This window comes from Nannospalax galili, unplaced genomic scaffold (genome assembly GCF_000622305.1).
Source record: "Nannospalax galili isolate Female #2095 unplaced genomic scaffold, S.galili_v1.0 scaffold660, whole genome shotgun sequence".
Taxonomy (NCBI): Eukaryota; Metazoa; Chordata; class Mammalia; order Rodentia; family Spalacidae; genus Nannospalax; species Nannospalax galili.
Genome location: NW_008349073.1, coordinates 807,389 through 825,609, shown reverse-complemented (window position 1 = coordinate 825,609; position 18,221 = coordinate 807,389). Strand labels below are relative to the sequence as shown.

Below are 18,221 nucleotides of genomic sequence, written 5' to 3'. Positions count from 1 at the left end.
CACACACACACACACACACACACACACACACACACACACACACACCCGGTTCACAGCCGCACAAAATGTTGAGAGGTGCCTCATGGCGTTCTCGGCTTATATATCCTTAGCTCCTCCCCCAAATGCAGCTAAGGTCAACTAATTGGGTGGGAGGGATAACTGACTACCCCCTTGACTATAGCTTGCCAGCATAGTGGTCAAGGGACACTTCCAGGTAACACTCCACCCTTTCCTCTGGATCTTATATTCTTACATTGAAGAGGGTGATAGGTGTGGAATGAGCTTCCTCCCAATGTGGCAAGGCACTGAACTTTCAGATCTCTGTATTCTGTTTTCCATGGGCTGTTGGCCCATTTCAGTGGGATTCCATCTACTGTAAAAACTCAAACAGCAAGAAGAAAGAACTTCTGAACAGTGCTATAATAACTTATGGGCGTAAACACAAATGCTTGGACAGTACTTTAGCAGGGGCATCACATCCATCTAACAGAACAATTGCAGTGGCTTCCCAACTGGGGCCTATAACCTCCCCGGCCACAGGGGGTTGGCCTGGTCTAGAATACCAGATGTGTGTTCCACCCCCTTGGACTGGGCATTATATCCAATCAAAAATTTGCTTGTTGTACATACACTAGAAGTGTCACTATTACACCAGCAGGAACATCTTGTTTGGCATGTTGGTAGTGCAGCACTTAGGGTCCATCGTTGAGCAGAATTATAGGGGACGGTTCTCCCCCAGCCATCTGTATATAACCTTCTGGCATTATGAAAGCCACCCATCCAGTGGCAGAGAGTTTCCAGCTTAGTCCAAGCTGGATTTCTCCCTCTCCCACGCTCACATTATGCGGTGTCTTCAGCAAAAGGGTTTTACCATCCACTTGAGGTGTACAACCAACATCATTGGCAATGGCCTTTATTGTTTTGAGGACCTCTAGGGCACCTCTGGCCAATAGCTCATGGGGGAGGAGGGCAACCCACCTCTGGCACTGGGATTTTCATTTAACAACCATATGGCTTCTGGTAGGGCTTTCTTCTGGTTGGTTGGTTGGTTGGTTGGTTTGTTTGTTTGTTTGTTTTGAGACAGGGTCTTCCTATAGCCCCAGCTGGCCTGGAACTCACTATGTAGACCAGGCTGGCCTTGAACTCACAGAGATCTGCTTGCCTCTGCCTCCCAAGTGTTGGGAATAAAGGCGTGTGCCACCATACCTGGCTTGCTTGTGACACATATTTTTTTTTAATATTTTTTTTATTATTTTTATTTTATGTCTATGAGTATATTGCCTGAATGTATGTGAGTGCACCCGTGTCATGCAATGCCGCAGAGGTCAGAAGAGGGCTTCGGATTCCCCTGGAACTGGAGTTAAGGATGGTTCGTAGCCACCATGTGGGTGTTGGAAATTGAACCCGGGTCCTCTGCAGGAGCAGTCAGTGCTCTTAACCGCTGAGCCATCTCTCCAGCATGACACACTGTAAATTCTTAGTTTCTTCAAACAGGCCAGTGTAAGTCTAGACCATCCCCTCAACCCCCCACCCAGCTGCTAGGTACTTAGGAAATATAAATTAGTTCTCATATTAGCTTAAGGAAGACATAATCAGGAAGGTAGGTCTACTGCAGGAAAACCACATCATAAATGCCACTTTAGAAAGGTCTGGGGAGTGACCTACCCTCCCTTTGGCTCAGCTGAGAGCTGGCTATATGGTATGTTTTTGTAAACACTCAGTGAGCTGGTGTGTTCAACAAAGGTTTGTTACATGTTTCATGTGGGCATCAGAGATGCCCTGTGCACTAGGGTGTGTGGGAAGGTGCAGAGCTGTGGCAGGTTCTAGTGGCCCATCTTGCACAGTGCTTTGTAACAGTTCTGTGTTCTTGTCAGGCCTCTTTATGGCAGACTATGGAGGTTGCAAGTGGATCCTGGCAAGAAGGCTTCAGGTGGGTTCATCTTTGGGGAAAGAAGGAAGCAGCTGAGGGTGCAGTAACTGCTACGCTGCCATTCCAGGCTCTGCTTCTTCGTGGATGGTCTGATTCCCCTGCGATGCAGTCCCCGTCATCCAGTCGTTCAATAGCATTAGTAACCATTGATAACTGCATATCTCTAGTGTTGTTCTTTTTCATTCATTGGTTGGAATTCTTTTTATAAAGAACTTGTCCCTGGTGACAAGTTGGCTATGCAAATACAGCTCAGATAGAAAGGGAAAATGAATGATCAAGATGAAGTTTCCTGGGCATGGCCAATATGAGGACTCCAAGATGGCATCAGTCCTACAACTGAAGAAGAAACTCATGGATGTCAAAGTGGGGGAGCTGCTAAGCTGGACATGGATGTAGGATTTCACTCTTACAAGCATTGTTGGAGCATTTCAAAGAGATGGCTACTGTGCTATGACAAATATATCATTGTAAAGAAGGGAAGCGCGGCTGGGCTGGCACGGTGATGTCAGCTTATGTGCTTTTCTGCGCCTGCCTTTCTTACAAAGAAGTCAAACGTGGGTGGCAACAAGGCACCACTGAAGTGGGCCCCATACACAGGATGCACTCTGGACCAGCACCACCCTGCCCTGACTCCTGGGAAACTCACTCATTGCCAAATTCATTCATATCCTGAGAGTTAACACCCAATAAAAAGTGTCTTGTTTTGTTTTGTTTTGTTTTGTTTTTTAAATGAGGCTTTACTGAGGCAGATATCTTTCCATATGACTATCAAACTCCAGAACTGTCCACTTATTCCTCTTATTCCTCCATGCCTCACCCTGGCTAACTTCTGCACGCCAACCACTACCCATTTCTTTACCTATTTCAAACTCTGAGCTTGGTGACTGTTCTGAGAAAGTTGTCTGTGCCACTGCACTTCCTATGTTAAAAGTGTTGTTTCACTTTTAATTCAACCATGCATTTTGGAATTCTGCCCTTACTCCCAGAGACTGCCTCTGTGAATTGTGGGGCACCCGTGTCCTTCCTTGTGTAGTTGGATCAGGTATTTTCCTGAGCATAACATATTCTATATGCTTTGGTGAAAGGCTTGTCTTTCCTGGCCATTTTCAGAGAAACTTGTGTCAGGTCAGCCAGCCTGAGTTTGCCAGCTGAGCCCATGTTGAGAGCTTGATCTCCAGGATAATGGACCACAGTGGTTCTAATACCAGAGCATAACCCTGGTTTCATCATGTCCCTCGGCATCCCCAGGACATTTGAGAAGTCCTGAAATTATATTTCCAAAATGTTTTGAGATATATTTACTGAAAAATAAAAATGGGCTGGGCGTGGTAGCACATGCCTTTAATCCCAGCACTTGGGAGGCAGAGGCAGGTGGATCTCTGTGAGTTCAAGGCCAGCCTGGTCTGCATGGTGAGTTACAGGACAGCTGGGGCTACAGAGAGACCCTGTCTCAAAAAGACCAAAAAATTAAAAAAAAAAAAAAATTTCAAGTTTGACTATGAGGGGAGGTGCATGAGGATTGCATGGTGGCCTGCAGAATCAAAGGACAGAATGACATTGTCCCAACCAGGTAGGCACTCTGAACATTATTCCTGGAACAGTTTTTCTAAGTGTATCTTGGGATTGTCTGGCCAGAAAACTTGATGCCAAGCAGGGGACCTCTGCGGCTGTTCTTGGCTACATGAGAATATTTGTTGTTTGCCAGATGTGGCATATTTTGATCCATAAATCCCCCCCAAATGCCTCTCATTTAGCACAGAAAGGAAAGGTTAAATGGCCAAGCAGCACAGGTAAGGAAAGGCTTCTTCCCTTCCGTCTGACTGTCATAGGGCTGCCAGGCCCACCTTGCAGTTGAGGATAACATTTTTCCATGGTCCTTCTTTCTTGTCCTCCATCTGTCTTCTTTCCATTTGGTCCTTACTTGGACCTCTGCCTCTCTCTGCCGCCTCCTTGCTAGACTAGCTTTACCTGACTTTTATTCCACCTGTGCCAGTATACCCAGGCTTATTTTTCTTCATACATAGTAGCACTTTCCTTAGACACGAGCCCCTGGTGTGCAGATTTCTCCAGGCCGGCAAATGGAAGATTTTTTAATGGGTTTCCCTCCTGCTTGTCACCTCTAGAAACCCTTAGATACCCTTGCTGTCCCTTAAAATCTTGAGAAATTTTGTAGTAGACTCTAGGTTTCATTCTTGTTCATTCCTATCCTTTCTAGTCATAGACTTCTAGTTCCCCACTTAATTAAGCTAGTGTTTTCCTGCTGTGCATAGGGTCCACATCAATAAACTACAGAAGCCATTTGTATGTAATATAAATTTCATTTGGATTTTAAGAATTATTTCTTAGACAGGTATGGTGGCTCTTACCTGTAATTACAGCTCTCAAGAGGCTGAGGCAGAAGGATTGTTGTGAGTTTGAGGCCAGCCTGATCCACATAATGAGTTCCAGGCCAGCCTAGGCTACAATGTGAAATCTGCCTCAGAAGAAAAAGTTTTCTTCCAACTGCTCTGTTTATTTATTTTGTTTAGCTCTCTATTTTTTTTAAATATTTTTATTTTATGTGTATGAATATATTGCCTGCATGTGTGTAAGTGCACCAGGGTCATGCAGTGCCCGTGGAGGTCAGAAGAAGGTATCAGATGCCCTGGAACCGAAGTTACTGACAGTTGTTAGCTGCCATATAGGTGCTGAGAATTGAACCTGGGTCCTCTGCAAGAGCAGCCAGTATTCTTAACCACTGAGCTATCCTTCTAGCCCCTTAGTGCCCTATTTTTTTCTTTCACAGCCTTCAATATTTTTCTCCCAATTAAGATATTTTCATGACCAACTTGGAAGGCCTTTACACTGAAAGATTAAGTTATAGCAAACAATTTCCAATTCAGTTATAGCAAACAATTTCCAGCTTGGAAGGTAAATGAAAGACCCATCCTTCTACAAGCCTGCTGTCCTTCCCTATCTTGTAGGGTGGAGGAGGGCAGCTGCAGTGTTGGCTAACCAACCAGCCCTGCAGCCCTTTGTTCTGCTTGGCTCTTCTTGCCTATCCTGTTCATTTCTGAGGAGTTTAGAGATTTGTTTGTGATATTATCTTACTAGACCTGATTCCTCCCCTGCTGCTGGGAATTGAACTCATAGCCTTGTATATGCTAGGCAAGTATTTTAGAACTGAGCTACATCCTCAGGCCCCAATCGTCTTTTTAACTTACTGTCAGCTCATGGTTTACCTGAGTTACTTACTCACCTGTGCACTGGGTTGGCAACTGCTTCATCTCCTTCAGGATGCAGTTCTAGTGCCAGTTGTGCCACTGCTGTGATTCAGAAGGGTGCCACCTGCCAGTCCCCTCTGCCTCCTTCCATAGCTTTAGCCAATGCTGAGCCCCCTATGGGAGTAGGTCCCTGCTGCAAGGAGAAGTGTGGTGCTTCTGCTTCTCTTCTACCTCCTGAGAGTTTTAGTCTACCACCTGCAACCCAAACTAGACTTGTCTTTCAAAGTCACCTTTGAAAAGCAGCTGACAAGTACTGTAGGCTACTGTGAGTGAGGAAGTAAGTATACCAGGCTTTACCTGTGTTGGCACAGCTGGTTCAAGAACCTTGTGAGACTAGTAGTTACCATTTTACACTTGAGGAAACTAAGGCCCAGAAGGTTTCAATGCAGTCAAAATTCATACACAGAGCTTTTGAATGAGGAATCCTTTAATGGAAGTAAAATAGTCCATTTTACTCTCCCATGAAAAGCACTTGACTGCCACACAGCATTTGACTACATTTCCTAAGGATACTGTGGAGAAAGCTAGCTTCTAGAGCAGAGTAAAAGGCTTCGAAGCTTCTCAGTCCACAGAGGACAAGGCTAGAAGGAATGTAGTCCAGTTTCTAAAGTCTTGAAGAATAAGATCAATTCTAAGTCATGTTATATCCAGTTACTAAACACCTGTGTCAGGTTGCTCAGTATTCAACAACATAGTAAACAGTTGAAGTAAGCAGATTCATAAAGAGAAAAGCAGGAACCATTTGGAAGCAGGTATATGCAGACCCGTTGTCAAGGAATGATGGAGCCAGTAATATCACAGGAAGTAGAGACCTGGTAGGCTCTTCTATCTGCTGTAACCCCATGGAAAGATGTAAGAATTGTCAGAAGAGTTTGGCGTGGTCAACGGGAATAATCTAGGCAGAGAAATATGCTTGAATATCTGGTATTTAGAGGATGTTGAGGGGACAAACGTGGTTGTGATAGAGGGCTACATAGGGAATTTGTGGGAAAAGTGTGTGTGTGCTTGCTCAAGATTCAGCTAGCCAGACACAGTGGTGCACACCTGTAATCTCAGCACTTCGGAAGCTAAGGCAGGAGGATTGCAAGTTCACGGCCAACCTGGGTGACTTAGTGAGAAAAATTCTAAAGTGCTAAGGAGACACAGAAGTATCTGGAAGTGAGCATGACAGAATGCTTTACCAAAGATCATTAAGGCTGGGTTTGCAGCACTCCAACTAGAATACTTTCTCACTGCAGGCCCAGAGGAAGTACATGCATGGACCATCAGGAAAGCAGTGAAGGCTCCTCAGGCTTCAGGAAAGAGTCACACAGATTTTGGAAAGGGATTCATTATGGCTGAAGTAATGAAAGATGAAGATCTTAACGAGGAAAGTTCTGAAAATGCAGTTAAGTCTGCTGGAAAGTACAGACAACAAGGCAGAACTTATGTTGTTGAAGATGGAGATATTATCTTCTTCAAATTTAATTCACCTCAGCAACAGAAAAAGAAATAAATTTTAGTTATTAATTTCCAAAGGGCATATACTTGGTTTTTGTTTGGAGATTTGGAGTGTTTTTTGTTGTTTTCAACTAAAATTTCTGAAAACCAAAGATACAAAGTTGGGATGGGACTCTTGAACAAATTATTTTTATTTACTTTAAAATAATAGTTGAGTGTTGAGTTCTGGTTTACATTTGAAAAGGAGAGTTTGCAAAGGAGGACTCAGTGGTTAAGAGCACTTGATGCTCTTCTGGAGGATCCAAGTTATATTCTCAGCACCCACATCAGGCATCTCACAACTGCCTGTAACTCCCACTCCAAGGGATCCAACACCCTCTTCTGGCCTCATTGTGCATTCACTTACACAGAAACATAAACAAAAATGATAAGAGCAAATCTTAAAGAAAGGAAAGTTGATAGGATTTGCTGAAGTCAAGGGTGACTTCAGAGGTTTGGGCCTGACCAACGGGAAGGATATAATTGCCATTTATTGAGGTAAGGAGGAAGGGAAGACTGGGAGGTTACATTTACCATTTGGGCTCAACAGTGATACCCAAGAGGTTTTTTTTGTTGTTGTTTTTTAATGAAAAGACAAAGCAGGGTCAGATCTCACTGAAAGGGAAATATGGTCCTGGGGTTAACAGCTCCTCTAGGGAATTTGGAATGGCCACTGTTTGAGAAGTTCTTTGTGCTGACACCTGAAGTTTCTGCTTTCCCTTTCACCTCTGTTCCCATATGGCCATGACGTGTGCAGCACTGAGTTCAGAGGGAATGGTCCTCTGCCTTCCTGGCCCTGTTGGCCCTAGTGTTAGGTGTCAAGGGCATTCTGGGGCATGAAAAGTCTCCCAGATCCAAAGCCCAGACACCTGAGTTTTCATAAACTTAGTCATTTGGGGAAAAAAGAACAACCAATCCATTGCCTGTTGTTTTTATTGTTATGTTTTTTGAAACAAGGTCTTACTATGTTCATAGTAGTCTCAAGCAATCCTCTTGCCTTAGCCTTGTGCTGGAATTAAAGGCATGCACAGCCTTGCCTGGCTATAGTTTGGAGTTTTGGTTTCAGTTTTGAGACACTGTCTTACCATATAGCCCAGGCTGGCCTCGAACTCAGGATCTTTCTGCCTCCCAAGTACCTCTACCACCACACCCAGTAGCTGCTGAGTTTTTTTTATTACATTTACTTTGTGTATTGTGGGTTTGGGTGTGCACATACCAAGGAATACATGTGGTGGTCAGAGGACAACTTGTCAAGAGTCAGTTCTCTCCTTCTACCATGGTGGTCCTAGGGCTTGAATTCTGGTTGTCCAACTTGGAGGTAAGCGCTTTTACCTGCTGAACCATCTCACCCACCCATTTTTTTTCTTTTTTTTGGGGGGGAGGGATTTGAAACACCCTGGAACTCACTATGTAAACCAGGCTGGCTTCTTTCACACAGAAATCTGCCTGCCTCCTGAGTGCAGGGATTAAAGCATGTACCACCATGTCCAGCAGGCTTTAGTTTTTGATAAGCTTTTTTTTCCAGTGCTAGGATTGGATAAAATGTTTACAGCTAGGCATCACACCTTTAAACTGGAAGTCTGATTGAGGCAGGAAGAGTGACCTGAGACCAGCCAGGGCTACCTAGTGAGACTGTGTCTCAAAAACGAAAATTATGATAAACTTTGAGTTTAAAGAAAAAGCTGGCTTGGATTTACTAAATGCTACACATTTGTGTAGTTCTGAAATTTTGAGATATAATATCTTTAGAACATTGTAAAGTTTATGCGGTCCTAATCTGGGGGTCTGTCAAGGGAGCTCTCACTGGTGAAAGAAAGACACGGTCCTGCATCCTTCTCAGGGTCCTAGCAGATCAAGGGGCATGCAGCTACACATATAGCAAGGAGTCTTGTTACTAAGGCTGTATGGGGTCTCCCTGAAAAGGAAAAACCTTGGAGCCCTTAAAGTAGAACATGAAGGGCTTCCTGTTGCTTAATCAATTGAAATGACCCAGAACACAAGCTTGGATTAACATGTGCCTCTAGATTAGGGCTAATCAGGGGCAGACTGAGCAGATGCAGGGACAATCCCAGCCTGATTACTGTACCTCAGCATTTAATCATCTCTCTTCCAAGGGCAGCCACCCAACTTAGTGCATACTGGATTTCAAAGCCTTCGGTCCCTCCCCCTTCCCTTGCCTTGGACAAAAAGGCTGCTAAGTCAGAGACACTGAGGCGATTTAATCTAATCCCATGTCAGAATGCCTTTGTGGGTGTTTGTGAGAGAAAGAGGTCTTAAAAAGCCCCACAGTAAGATGGTGCATTTATTTAAAAGGTGGATATGGATCAAAAGTATGTATAGAAAATAGTGAAATTGGGATTTCAAGGCATCTGAGGTCTGCACTGACCTTGTATATGGAATTTCTCCCTCTGAAAAGCATGTAAGATGTATAGTGACTGTCACTGTTAACTTGCCTTGAGACACCTTTGTATGGAAGTCATTTTATCACTCAGTTGCAGAGGCCAAATTGGCACCTTCCCTGACTTAGGTGAAATGCACAATATATTATCTTTTAAAAAATTATTTTCTTTGAGTGAGTGTTGGATGTAGTATTTTTGTTTTGAGACAAGGTCTTATTCTTTTCCCAGGGTGGCCTAGAACTCACCATCCTACCCCAGGCTGGCCTTGGGTTTGAGGCAGTCGCCCTGTCTTGGCCTCCTGAGTGCTGAGATTACAGCTGTGAGTCACATCCAGCTATGTTTTTACATTTGAATTTTGCAGTTTTTCTGAGTTACTATCCCATTGTAATGAGGACTTGTCATCCAAAACTCCTGCCTTAATCACCCAACCCCCAGAAGCAAACATGTTAAATCTTAGAAGGCAGATTTTGTTTGTGAATGTGGAAAACACTGATTCAGCACCTGTTTACCATCAGGGCCTCAATTATAGACTCAGTCCCTTCTTAAGGAGTTTGCAGCCGAGTTGGAGACAACATATGCAGCAATGATGTGTAAGACCTTTCCTCTTTAGAAGCCTGGGCAAAGTACAATGAGAGGACAAGGGAAGAGAAGACCCAAGCTAGTAAAGAGACTGAAGCTAACTGCTGGCAAAGAACCGGAGCCCATTCTGAGAGGAGGCTGAGGCCAGTTGCCCCAGCATGAGTTGTGAGAGCATAGAGGTGTGTTTGGAGAATCTCAAGTCATTCTCCTGTGGCACAGGCCTGTAATCCCAGAACACGGGAGGCTGCGGCAGGAAGATCATGAGTTTGAGGCCAGCCTGGTTACATAGCCAGACTTGGTCTCCCCCTCCCTCCTGCCCCCTGAAAAAATAAAATCACTTTGCTAGAATCTAAAGTGAATGGAAATTAATCGATGACACACTTAATTGAGTAATAGAGGCCAACATGAAGGTTGAATACCTACAGAGGGTTTGGGTTTCTAGCTGTGGGCCTTCGAGAACCCCTGAAGAGCGGTCAAAGAACGACAGGGTCCTCATGCTATTTGGAAGCTGTTCCTGGTTAGAGCAGTGATGACCAGTCTATGCTTTTGCATTTAAACCTTTGTTTCTCCATCTTATTCTGGGACAAATCTGTGGTACTAAAGTTTGTGACTAGGACAAATCTGTGGTAGTTCCCCGTGTTTGGCGTGTTTGAGATTGATCAAGGCAAGAGACTGCTGTTTACTTCTGTTTGGGGTTGCTGTTGGCCAGCATTTGGGTTCTTTGGAGAATGGCATGGGTGTCCTGGCTTTGCCACTGGTCATTTGGGTTACTTCATTAACTTAGCCTTTTTTTTTTGAGACAGGGTCTCCCTGTAGCCCCAGCTGGCCTGGAACTTGCTATGTAGACTAGGCTTGCCTTGAACTCACAGAGATCCACTTGCCTTTGCCTGTCTGAATGCTGGGATTAAAGGCCTATACCACCAAGCCCAATCTAACTTAGCCTTAGATATTTTAACCAGAGGAGAGTTTAACAGTGATGGCTATAATCAAGGAATGAAGTGGGGGACTGAGGTTTGGCTCTCACAAATATTCAGGCCTATGCCAGTCTAGAGGCTGGGGCCTAGCTGCACATTGGTTGATATCTTGATATCAACCTGTGCATACCTAGTACTTGATAACTGTAGAGAATAGAAACTTGACCAGAATTGAACCTGGCCTTCACTGAGCCCTCAACCATGTTGGAAGACCTATAGACATGCAGTACATGGCCCAAGGTAGACTATATGATGAGGAGGCCACTAAGTTGACGGGCTGGGATAGGTCAGGCTTCTGAAAGGGGGATAGCCAAATTAAGATTAAGGGGGAAAGAGTGGTGGCTGAGAATTCCAAGTAGAGAGCAATGGTGAATGCACTGGGGAGCTGAGGCAAGGTGAGTGCCCTGAGCACGGTAACTGAGGAGAATGGCGATAAGGATCAACAGGCAAGTGTGTTGAGCACAGTTGGTGCATACCTGTATTTCCAGCACTTGGGAGTCTGAGACAGTAAAATCACAGATTCGAGAACAAAACCCTGTCCCAAAACAAGAAGACAGACCAAGACAAATCATGAGAGGTCTTCAACACCATGCTAAAGCAGCTGAACTTTACTATAGACCTTGGGGACCTTATTAACACCATGATACTTTAAAGTGTGAGGCTAGGGGAATAAGTAACATTATATAGGAAAATAATTTCTATGGCAGGGAAGGGTAAATAGAAAGGGGACTGATTTGACACTTAATAGCCATTTACAAAGGTTTAGAAGAAATTGGACACCCACCACCACCACCCTTCTGAAGCCACACCTGCTCCTTCCTGGACCCTGCAAGCCCCCCCACCCCAGGCCCCACCTCTCATGGGAGCTGCACTGGCCCTGCCTTTGTTTTTGTTAACACCAGTATCAGTGAGGTTTACAAAAGTGACAGTCATCAAAACAAAACTTCCAAGCCCTGCTTCATGTTGTATCATCAAATGCTTATCCCTAAATTGACATAACTTAGAACACAGTCACACATAATTTAACACTGCAAAATATTTGCTTCTGCACAGATGTGTTTTGGGTTTTGTTTTTTCAAAAATATTCTGCCAGGCCAGGCTTGGTAGTGCACACCTGTAGTCCCAGCACTTGAGAGGCAGAGGTGAGTTCCAGGCCATCCTGGTCTACATAGTTCCAGGCCAGCTGGGGCTACAGGGAGACCCTATCTCAAAAAGACCAAAAGAAAAAAAAAAATTCTGCCCTCTCAAAAAAAATTGTGTGTGTGTGTGCATGTGCACGCACATGTGGCTGCATGCATGCCACAGAGTGCATGTGAAGGTTGGAGGACAGCTTTCTTCAGTTGGCAAGTACCTCCACCTAATGAGCCATCTCACTGGCCCTGACATCTCTTTAAAACTCATTTTTATTCTCAAGTGGGGCTCCTGGGTGTCCCTCATACCATGATTGTCCCCCTGGCACACTGTTAAAGAGCTTGATCATGGGAGGTGGAGAGTCGGCTCAGTGGTTAAGAGCATGACTGTGTCGGCAGAGGACCCAGATTAGATTCTCAGCACCTGTATAGCAGCTAACAACAGTCCTGAACTCCAGTTTCAGTGGGTTTAACGCCCTCTTCTGGCATTGCATGACAGGGATGCACTTACATACATGCAAGGAAAATACCCATAACACATAATTAAAATGGCCTTTGTGGTGGCGCATATTTTTAATCCCGGCACTCAGAAGGCAGAGGCAGGCAGATCTCAGTGAGTTCCAGGCCAGCTGGGGCTACAGGGAGACCCTGTCTTAAAAAGACCCCACCACAAAAGAAAGGAACTTGCTGCTCCCAAGTTAAATTTCCAGCATCTGAATTGGGCCGTTCACAACTACCTGTAACTCCAGCTCCAAGGAGACCAACTCCGCTTCTGACCCACACACATGTAGCATACTTGCAGCAGAGAAGGGCATCTACTTTTAGGGTGTGTGTGTGTGGGGGGTCTCACTAAGTAGCTCAGGCTGGTCTCCCAACTGGAGATCCTAGGCTATTACAGCTCTAAGACCCTTAGACCTGCTGGCTTCAACGTTTTTACCAGTTGACCCCGCCCCATCCCCAGCTGCCCCGGCGCACCTTCCCTTCCCTTGTACTTGGCCTGCCCAGGCTCCGCCCCCGCTCTCCATTGCTCTGCGGGGGATTCTAGCGTCCCCGGTGGCTGCCCTCAGTTTTCTCAATCCCACCCCCCTTCCCCCAGCGTCCAGAGAAAGTGTCAGTGGGTGGCCAGGGTTTTGGCGCTTACATTCCTGAAGCCGCCTCAGGTTCAGTTCCTACTGGTATTATCTCATGGGCTGGGTGCAGAATTCCAGGTTGAAAGCAATTCTATCAAAAGCTTGAAGTTGGTGCTCCATCCTCTAGATCTGCCGTGAAGTCCAGTACTGTGCTCATACCCAGATCTTTCTATATGCTTTTCTTTCTTTCGAGAATCATTTGGGATCTTTATTGTGTCCCTTGTGTTCTGAAAAGATGTATGTTAGTACCTGGACCTTTTGTCATCCTTTGTGCTGAGCACATCCAGTGAGCCTTTTCTCAGTGTGAAACTCATGTTTTTTCAGCTCTAGAAATTTGCTTATATGTCTGTTTTCCTACTTTCTATTATTAATCTTTTCTAGTCTCTTGAAGGTTTCCCTGTTATTTTATGACCCTTTGAATGTGTTTCATCTATTGTTTTTTTATTTTTATTTTATTTTATTTTATTTTATTTTTTGTCTTTTTTTGAGATGGGATCTCCCTGTAGCCCCAGCTGACCTGGAACTCACTATGTAGACCAGGCTGGCCTTGAACTCACAGAGATCCACCTGCCTCTGCCTTCCGAGTACTGTGATTAAAGGCATGTACCTTTATTTTGAAATTTAATCTTATTTTTCTTTTTTTGTTTGGTTGTAGGTTTTAGGGTCTCATTTTGGGGTTTTTTGTTTGTTTGTTTGGGATTTGTAGTTGTTGCTATTTTTATAAGACAGTCTCACTATGTAATCCGTATTGGTTTTAAAGTCACAATGCTCCTGTCTCAGCTTCCTGAGTGCTCCATTGCAGGCTTTGGAGTGTTTTATTGGGTTGGGTGGATGGTAATGGTGGTGGTTGGTTGTTGTGCTAGGAATCTAACTTAGAGCTGTGAGCTTTCTACCATGAATTCTATTACCAGCACTATATTTTGTATTGCTGAGATGGAGCCCACTATCTTCTTACAGCCTACAGTGGCCTGGAACTGCTAGGCTCAAGTGATCCTCTGTCTCAGCCTCCTACAGGTGTCTAACCTTATGTTCTTTATAGCATCCCATTTTAAGGTATGCATCTCTTATCTCTGAAGCTATTAGACTTTAGCAGTTTTTTTTCTTCCCCTCCCTGTCTCTCCTGCCCTCATGCCCTTGTCCCTTAGGAGTGGCACACTGAAGTGTTGCCTTGCAGGTTATGAAGGCGCAGAGCTAGGTGACCTGTGGGCTTTTGAGTGAGTTAGTATTGGAGCAGGCCAATCTACTCACCAGATGCCACTCACTACAGGTATTTTCTTTGGGCTGAATCTCAGATGTCCTGTGGCAATATGTCTAGGCATTAGGATTGCAGGCACCTGGCTACTCAATCAATCAGTTAAATACAAATGTTCCACTAATTCCTGTTCGTAGTCTGTTGTTCTGGAGAAGCCAGGCCCCCACACCCTGAGCCCTCTTTGGTCCAGTTACAACTTCCACTTCACCGATAAGTCAGAACCATTTATTTTGCTCTTTATCTTCTAAAATTGTGTGGACAACCCTCTTGTATGGCTTTTCCCTGTTCATTGTAACTCTAGTTTCAGAAGGACGACAAGGGTGATGAGATGTGTCAGCCTAATTTAGCTAGAAATGGACTGCCCTTTTCTGAGGGTGTGCGCTGCTCCCTTCATGTTTGAGTAACAGTTTCTACTCTAGGTAACAGTACTGTTGGGAATAGCTTGGGTGTCTTTTGTTTGTTTTGTTATTGCTTTTTAGTTAACACCAAAATGTGGTGGTGGTGTTTTAATTATATTGATCTGTGAAATCTTAAAATTAGGCAGCCAATGAGCTAGCTTTTGTTTCCATTAACTTAACTCTGAAGGGACAGACATAGATGAAGTTGTGGCCAGACAACAGGGTGGAAGACAGAAGTTTGGGGTTTTGGTGTGGTTTGTTTGAGTTTTTGTTCTGTTTTGTTTTGTTTTTCTTTTCAAGCTGAGAGAAACTTGACCATGAACAGAAGGGGTTGAAAGAAATAGAGCAGTGGCTTGTGCTGGAAGTAGGGATGGCTGACACGGTTCCCAGGACTCATGTTCTATGGACTGTGCTTTCTAAAGATGGAGGCAGGCATGTTGTGGAGGCCTTCTCTGAGGTTTGCTTCCTCAATGTCCCCAGACTTCTCTCTCCTGAGAATCTGTCTTAAAGAATTAAAATGGGGGGCTAGAGAGATGGCTCAGCAGTTAAGAGCACTGACTGCTCTTGCAGAGGACCTGGGTTCGATTCGCAGCACCCACATGGTGGCAAACAACCATCTGTGACTCCAGTTCCAAGGAATCAGTAGCCTTCTTCTGACCTCTGTGGGCATTGCATGACACAACACAGGTGCACTTACACACATGCAGGCAATACGCTCATACACATAAAATAAAAATAAATTTTTTTTTAAAAAAAAGGGGCTGGAAAGATGGCTCAGTGGTTAAGAGCACTAACTGCTCTTGCAGAGGATCCGGGTTTGATTCCCAGCACCCACATGGCGGCTACAAACCTTCCTTAACTCCAGTTCTAGGGGAATCCAAAGTCCTCTTCTGACATCCATGGATTTACATGACACGGGTGCACTCACATACATGCAGGCAATAACACAATACACATAAAATAAAAATAATAAAATATTAAAAAATCATAAAATATTTTTTAAAAAAAAGAATTAAAAATGGAGAAAGGAGACTTAAGGCCAGGTGTCATGGCACACACCTATAATCCCAGCACTTGGGAGGCTGAGGCAGTAGGATCAAGAGTTGAAGGAACTGAAACTTATTTGTGCCTGGAAAGAAGGTAAGTCATTACCAGGGCTGGGAGACAGTGACACCCTGAAGGATAGAGCCAGTTGTCCCCAGCCAGCCTGCATCTGGGATCCTGAGCATAAGCCCCACCAACAGTCTTTACCTTTGTCTCTCTAGGCCTGGTCCAGATCCCTGTGAGCATGTACCAGACTGTGGTAACCAGCCTTGCCCAGGGCAACGGGCCAGTGCAGGTGGCCATGGCCCCAGTGACCACCAGGATATCGGACAGCACAGTCACCATGGATGGCCAGGCTGTGGAGGTGGTGACATTGGAACAGTGACACGAAGCCCTGTCATGGCATCATTTTCTAGTCTACTTCAAAATTTTTTACACGTTTGCAGAGGTGCAATCAAGTGAATTAAGTCTCTCGACTTTGGAAGAAAAGTTTTGTTAACCTTTTTTTTTTAAAAGGAGGAAAGGCGGCAGATTTTGGAATCTCATTTTTTTAAAGCACCACTCTTGATTTTCTGGGATTGGTGGAGTAAGAAACTGCACTGTCAATTTCACTGTCCCTAAAAAGCCAAATTGTGGCAGGACTTCTTTCTGAGGAAATGTGTGTATACTTATGTGTGTGTATGTGTGAGTGTGAATATATGTATATGTGTACATATGGACATGCACATTTACATATATATATAAAGTATATATATACATACATATACATGTATGAAACCCGCATGGAATTATCTGTATGAAATCAAGGTGAGCTGTGGAAACTAACCCACCCAGTTTAGTGGGTGGTAGGGTACATGGCCAGACACAGTCACCTGGTTTTCACTTGTACCAGGGTCATGCGTTGAGCTACTGACAAACTCAGGCAGAGGTGACCATGTCCTTCACCAAAGCTGCCTCCCAGTGGCTGCCTAGAACTCTTTCTGCTAGACTCACCTGAGGAAAGGAGGTTCCAGGACACAGTGTGGCCCAGAAAGTGCTTACAAAGTCCAGTCACCCTGTGATCTGTCAGCAGAGACACTCTTTAGGCTGGCCCAGGTGCTGACCTTGCCACAGGCAGGTGAACGTCCTGCAGGCTCCCAAGGAGGGACAAGAGGTCTGTCCTCAGCCTCCCATCTCCTCCCCTTCCCAGAAATCTTCAATCTTCTGACTATTAAAGAGTTGCTTTGGCTGGGTGTGGAGGTGCACACCTATAGTCCCAGCACTTGGGAGGCAGAGGCCGGCCAGCCTGGTCTACAGAGAGACTCTGCCTCAAAAACACCAAAAAAAAAAAAAAAAAATTGCTTTGGTGTAAGGTCAATCCTGAATTGGTCATATATGAATTGAACAGAAGTATTAAGGGTCTGAGGAGTGCCTGTGAGGCGTGTGTGTGTGTGTGTGTGTGTGTGTGTGTGTGTGTGTGTGGTGGGGAAAAGAATGGGAAGAGGTGGGGAGAGCAGGAAGGGAAGGGGGAGAGGAAACCTTCATAAACCAGGGTATACCAGTGGGAACCATGTTCTCTGGCTGTCTGAGCTGGCTGTCTAGCTGTATCTTAACAGAGGAGACTGCCATATAAAGGGCCTCTGGCTAGGATGACTGACCATCACAACAGATGCATCAGAAGGGAAGGGGCCATGGTCCTGGATTCGGCCCTGCTCCAGGAGGACTCTGCAAGACTCGTTTTCCCAAGCACATTGGTGGTCAAGGCCAAGAACAGCTTTCCTGCTCACAGTGTGGATTGGACTGGGCATTCTTAGTCACTGTGAACTGCTGTGCTTTCCCGCCTACAAGCCCTGAGTCTCCAGTGGCTAAATTCATCGGACTTTCGACAGGTCAAATCTCTGCTCCTTGCATACAGGGACAACTCTCCCTCCCTCCTCCCAGGGCCCCTCACATGTGTGATAGTGTATTTAATGTGTTTTGGTTTTTTTAATGAGACATTAAAAGATTCTTCATGTCTTGCTCAGCCTTTGAGAAAAGCTTCAGGTTCTTGTATTTGCTTGTTTTATATAAAACTATCCAATGTTCTTTGTATGTTCTTTTCTGTACGTAATGGGGGGAGGGCAGGGAAATTTACATAAACAGCCCTAGTTCTACAATTTGTTATTTTTTTAATTATTACTTTTTAACATCATTGTGAAGCTGTCCAGGGGCTTTGAAGTCCATGTTCCTTTGTGGTGAAATAGCCTCCCAGTAGTTTGAGAATTTGCCAAGAAGAAAAAAGCAAAACCCCAGTAGCAGAGCATGGATACTGTGTTGTTCCCGTTCTGTCCATACTGCCTCATTCAATAAATAGTTCAAAGTGCGGCAACAGGAAGTGTTCATCTCTGTAGGAGCCCTTGGTCTCTTGAGCAAAAGGACTCTTTGGGGGTGGCTCGTGCTTTTCAAAAGATACACTAGCTGAGCATAATTCCAGCACTCCGGAGGCAGAGGCAGGCAGATCTCTGTGAGACGGAGGCCAGCCTCATCGATGTAATAAGTTCCAGGCCAGCCAGGGCTACACAGTGAGACCCTGTCTCAAAAAAAAAATCCCAGTGTGGTGGTTTAATCCCAGCACTTATGAGCCAGAAGATCTCTCTGAGATCCAGACCAGCCTGGGCCACATAG

The 18,221-nt window shown here is 44.9% G+C and overlaps 1 protein-coding gene across 13 annotated transcripts in view; it reads left to right on the top strand.

Annotated features, from left to right (window-relative positions):
• Nrf1 (nuclear respiratory factor 1) overlaps positions 1-17,642 on the top strand; it is a 128,177-nt gene extending 110,535 nt beyond the window's left edge. For 3 of the 13 annotated variants that reach the window (XM_029570016.1, XM_008846355.3, XM_008846354.3), the window contains one exon: positions 15,800-17,642. In XM_029570016.1, the coding sequence (XP_029425876.1) occupies positions 15,800-15,963 (164 nt within the window). In that variant the 3' untranslated portion in view covers positions 15,964-17,642. Of the gene's footprint in view, positions 1-1,874; positions 1,935-6,431; positions 6,713-15,799 lie in introns of those variants that run through there. The other 10 variants (XM_029570012.1, XM_029570013.1, XM_029570014.1 and 7 more) reach the window with 7 other exon arrangements.
• The last annotated feature ends 579 nt before the right edge of the window (positions 17,643-18,221 follow it).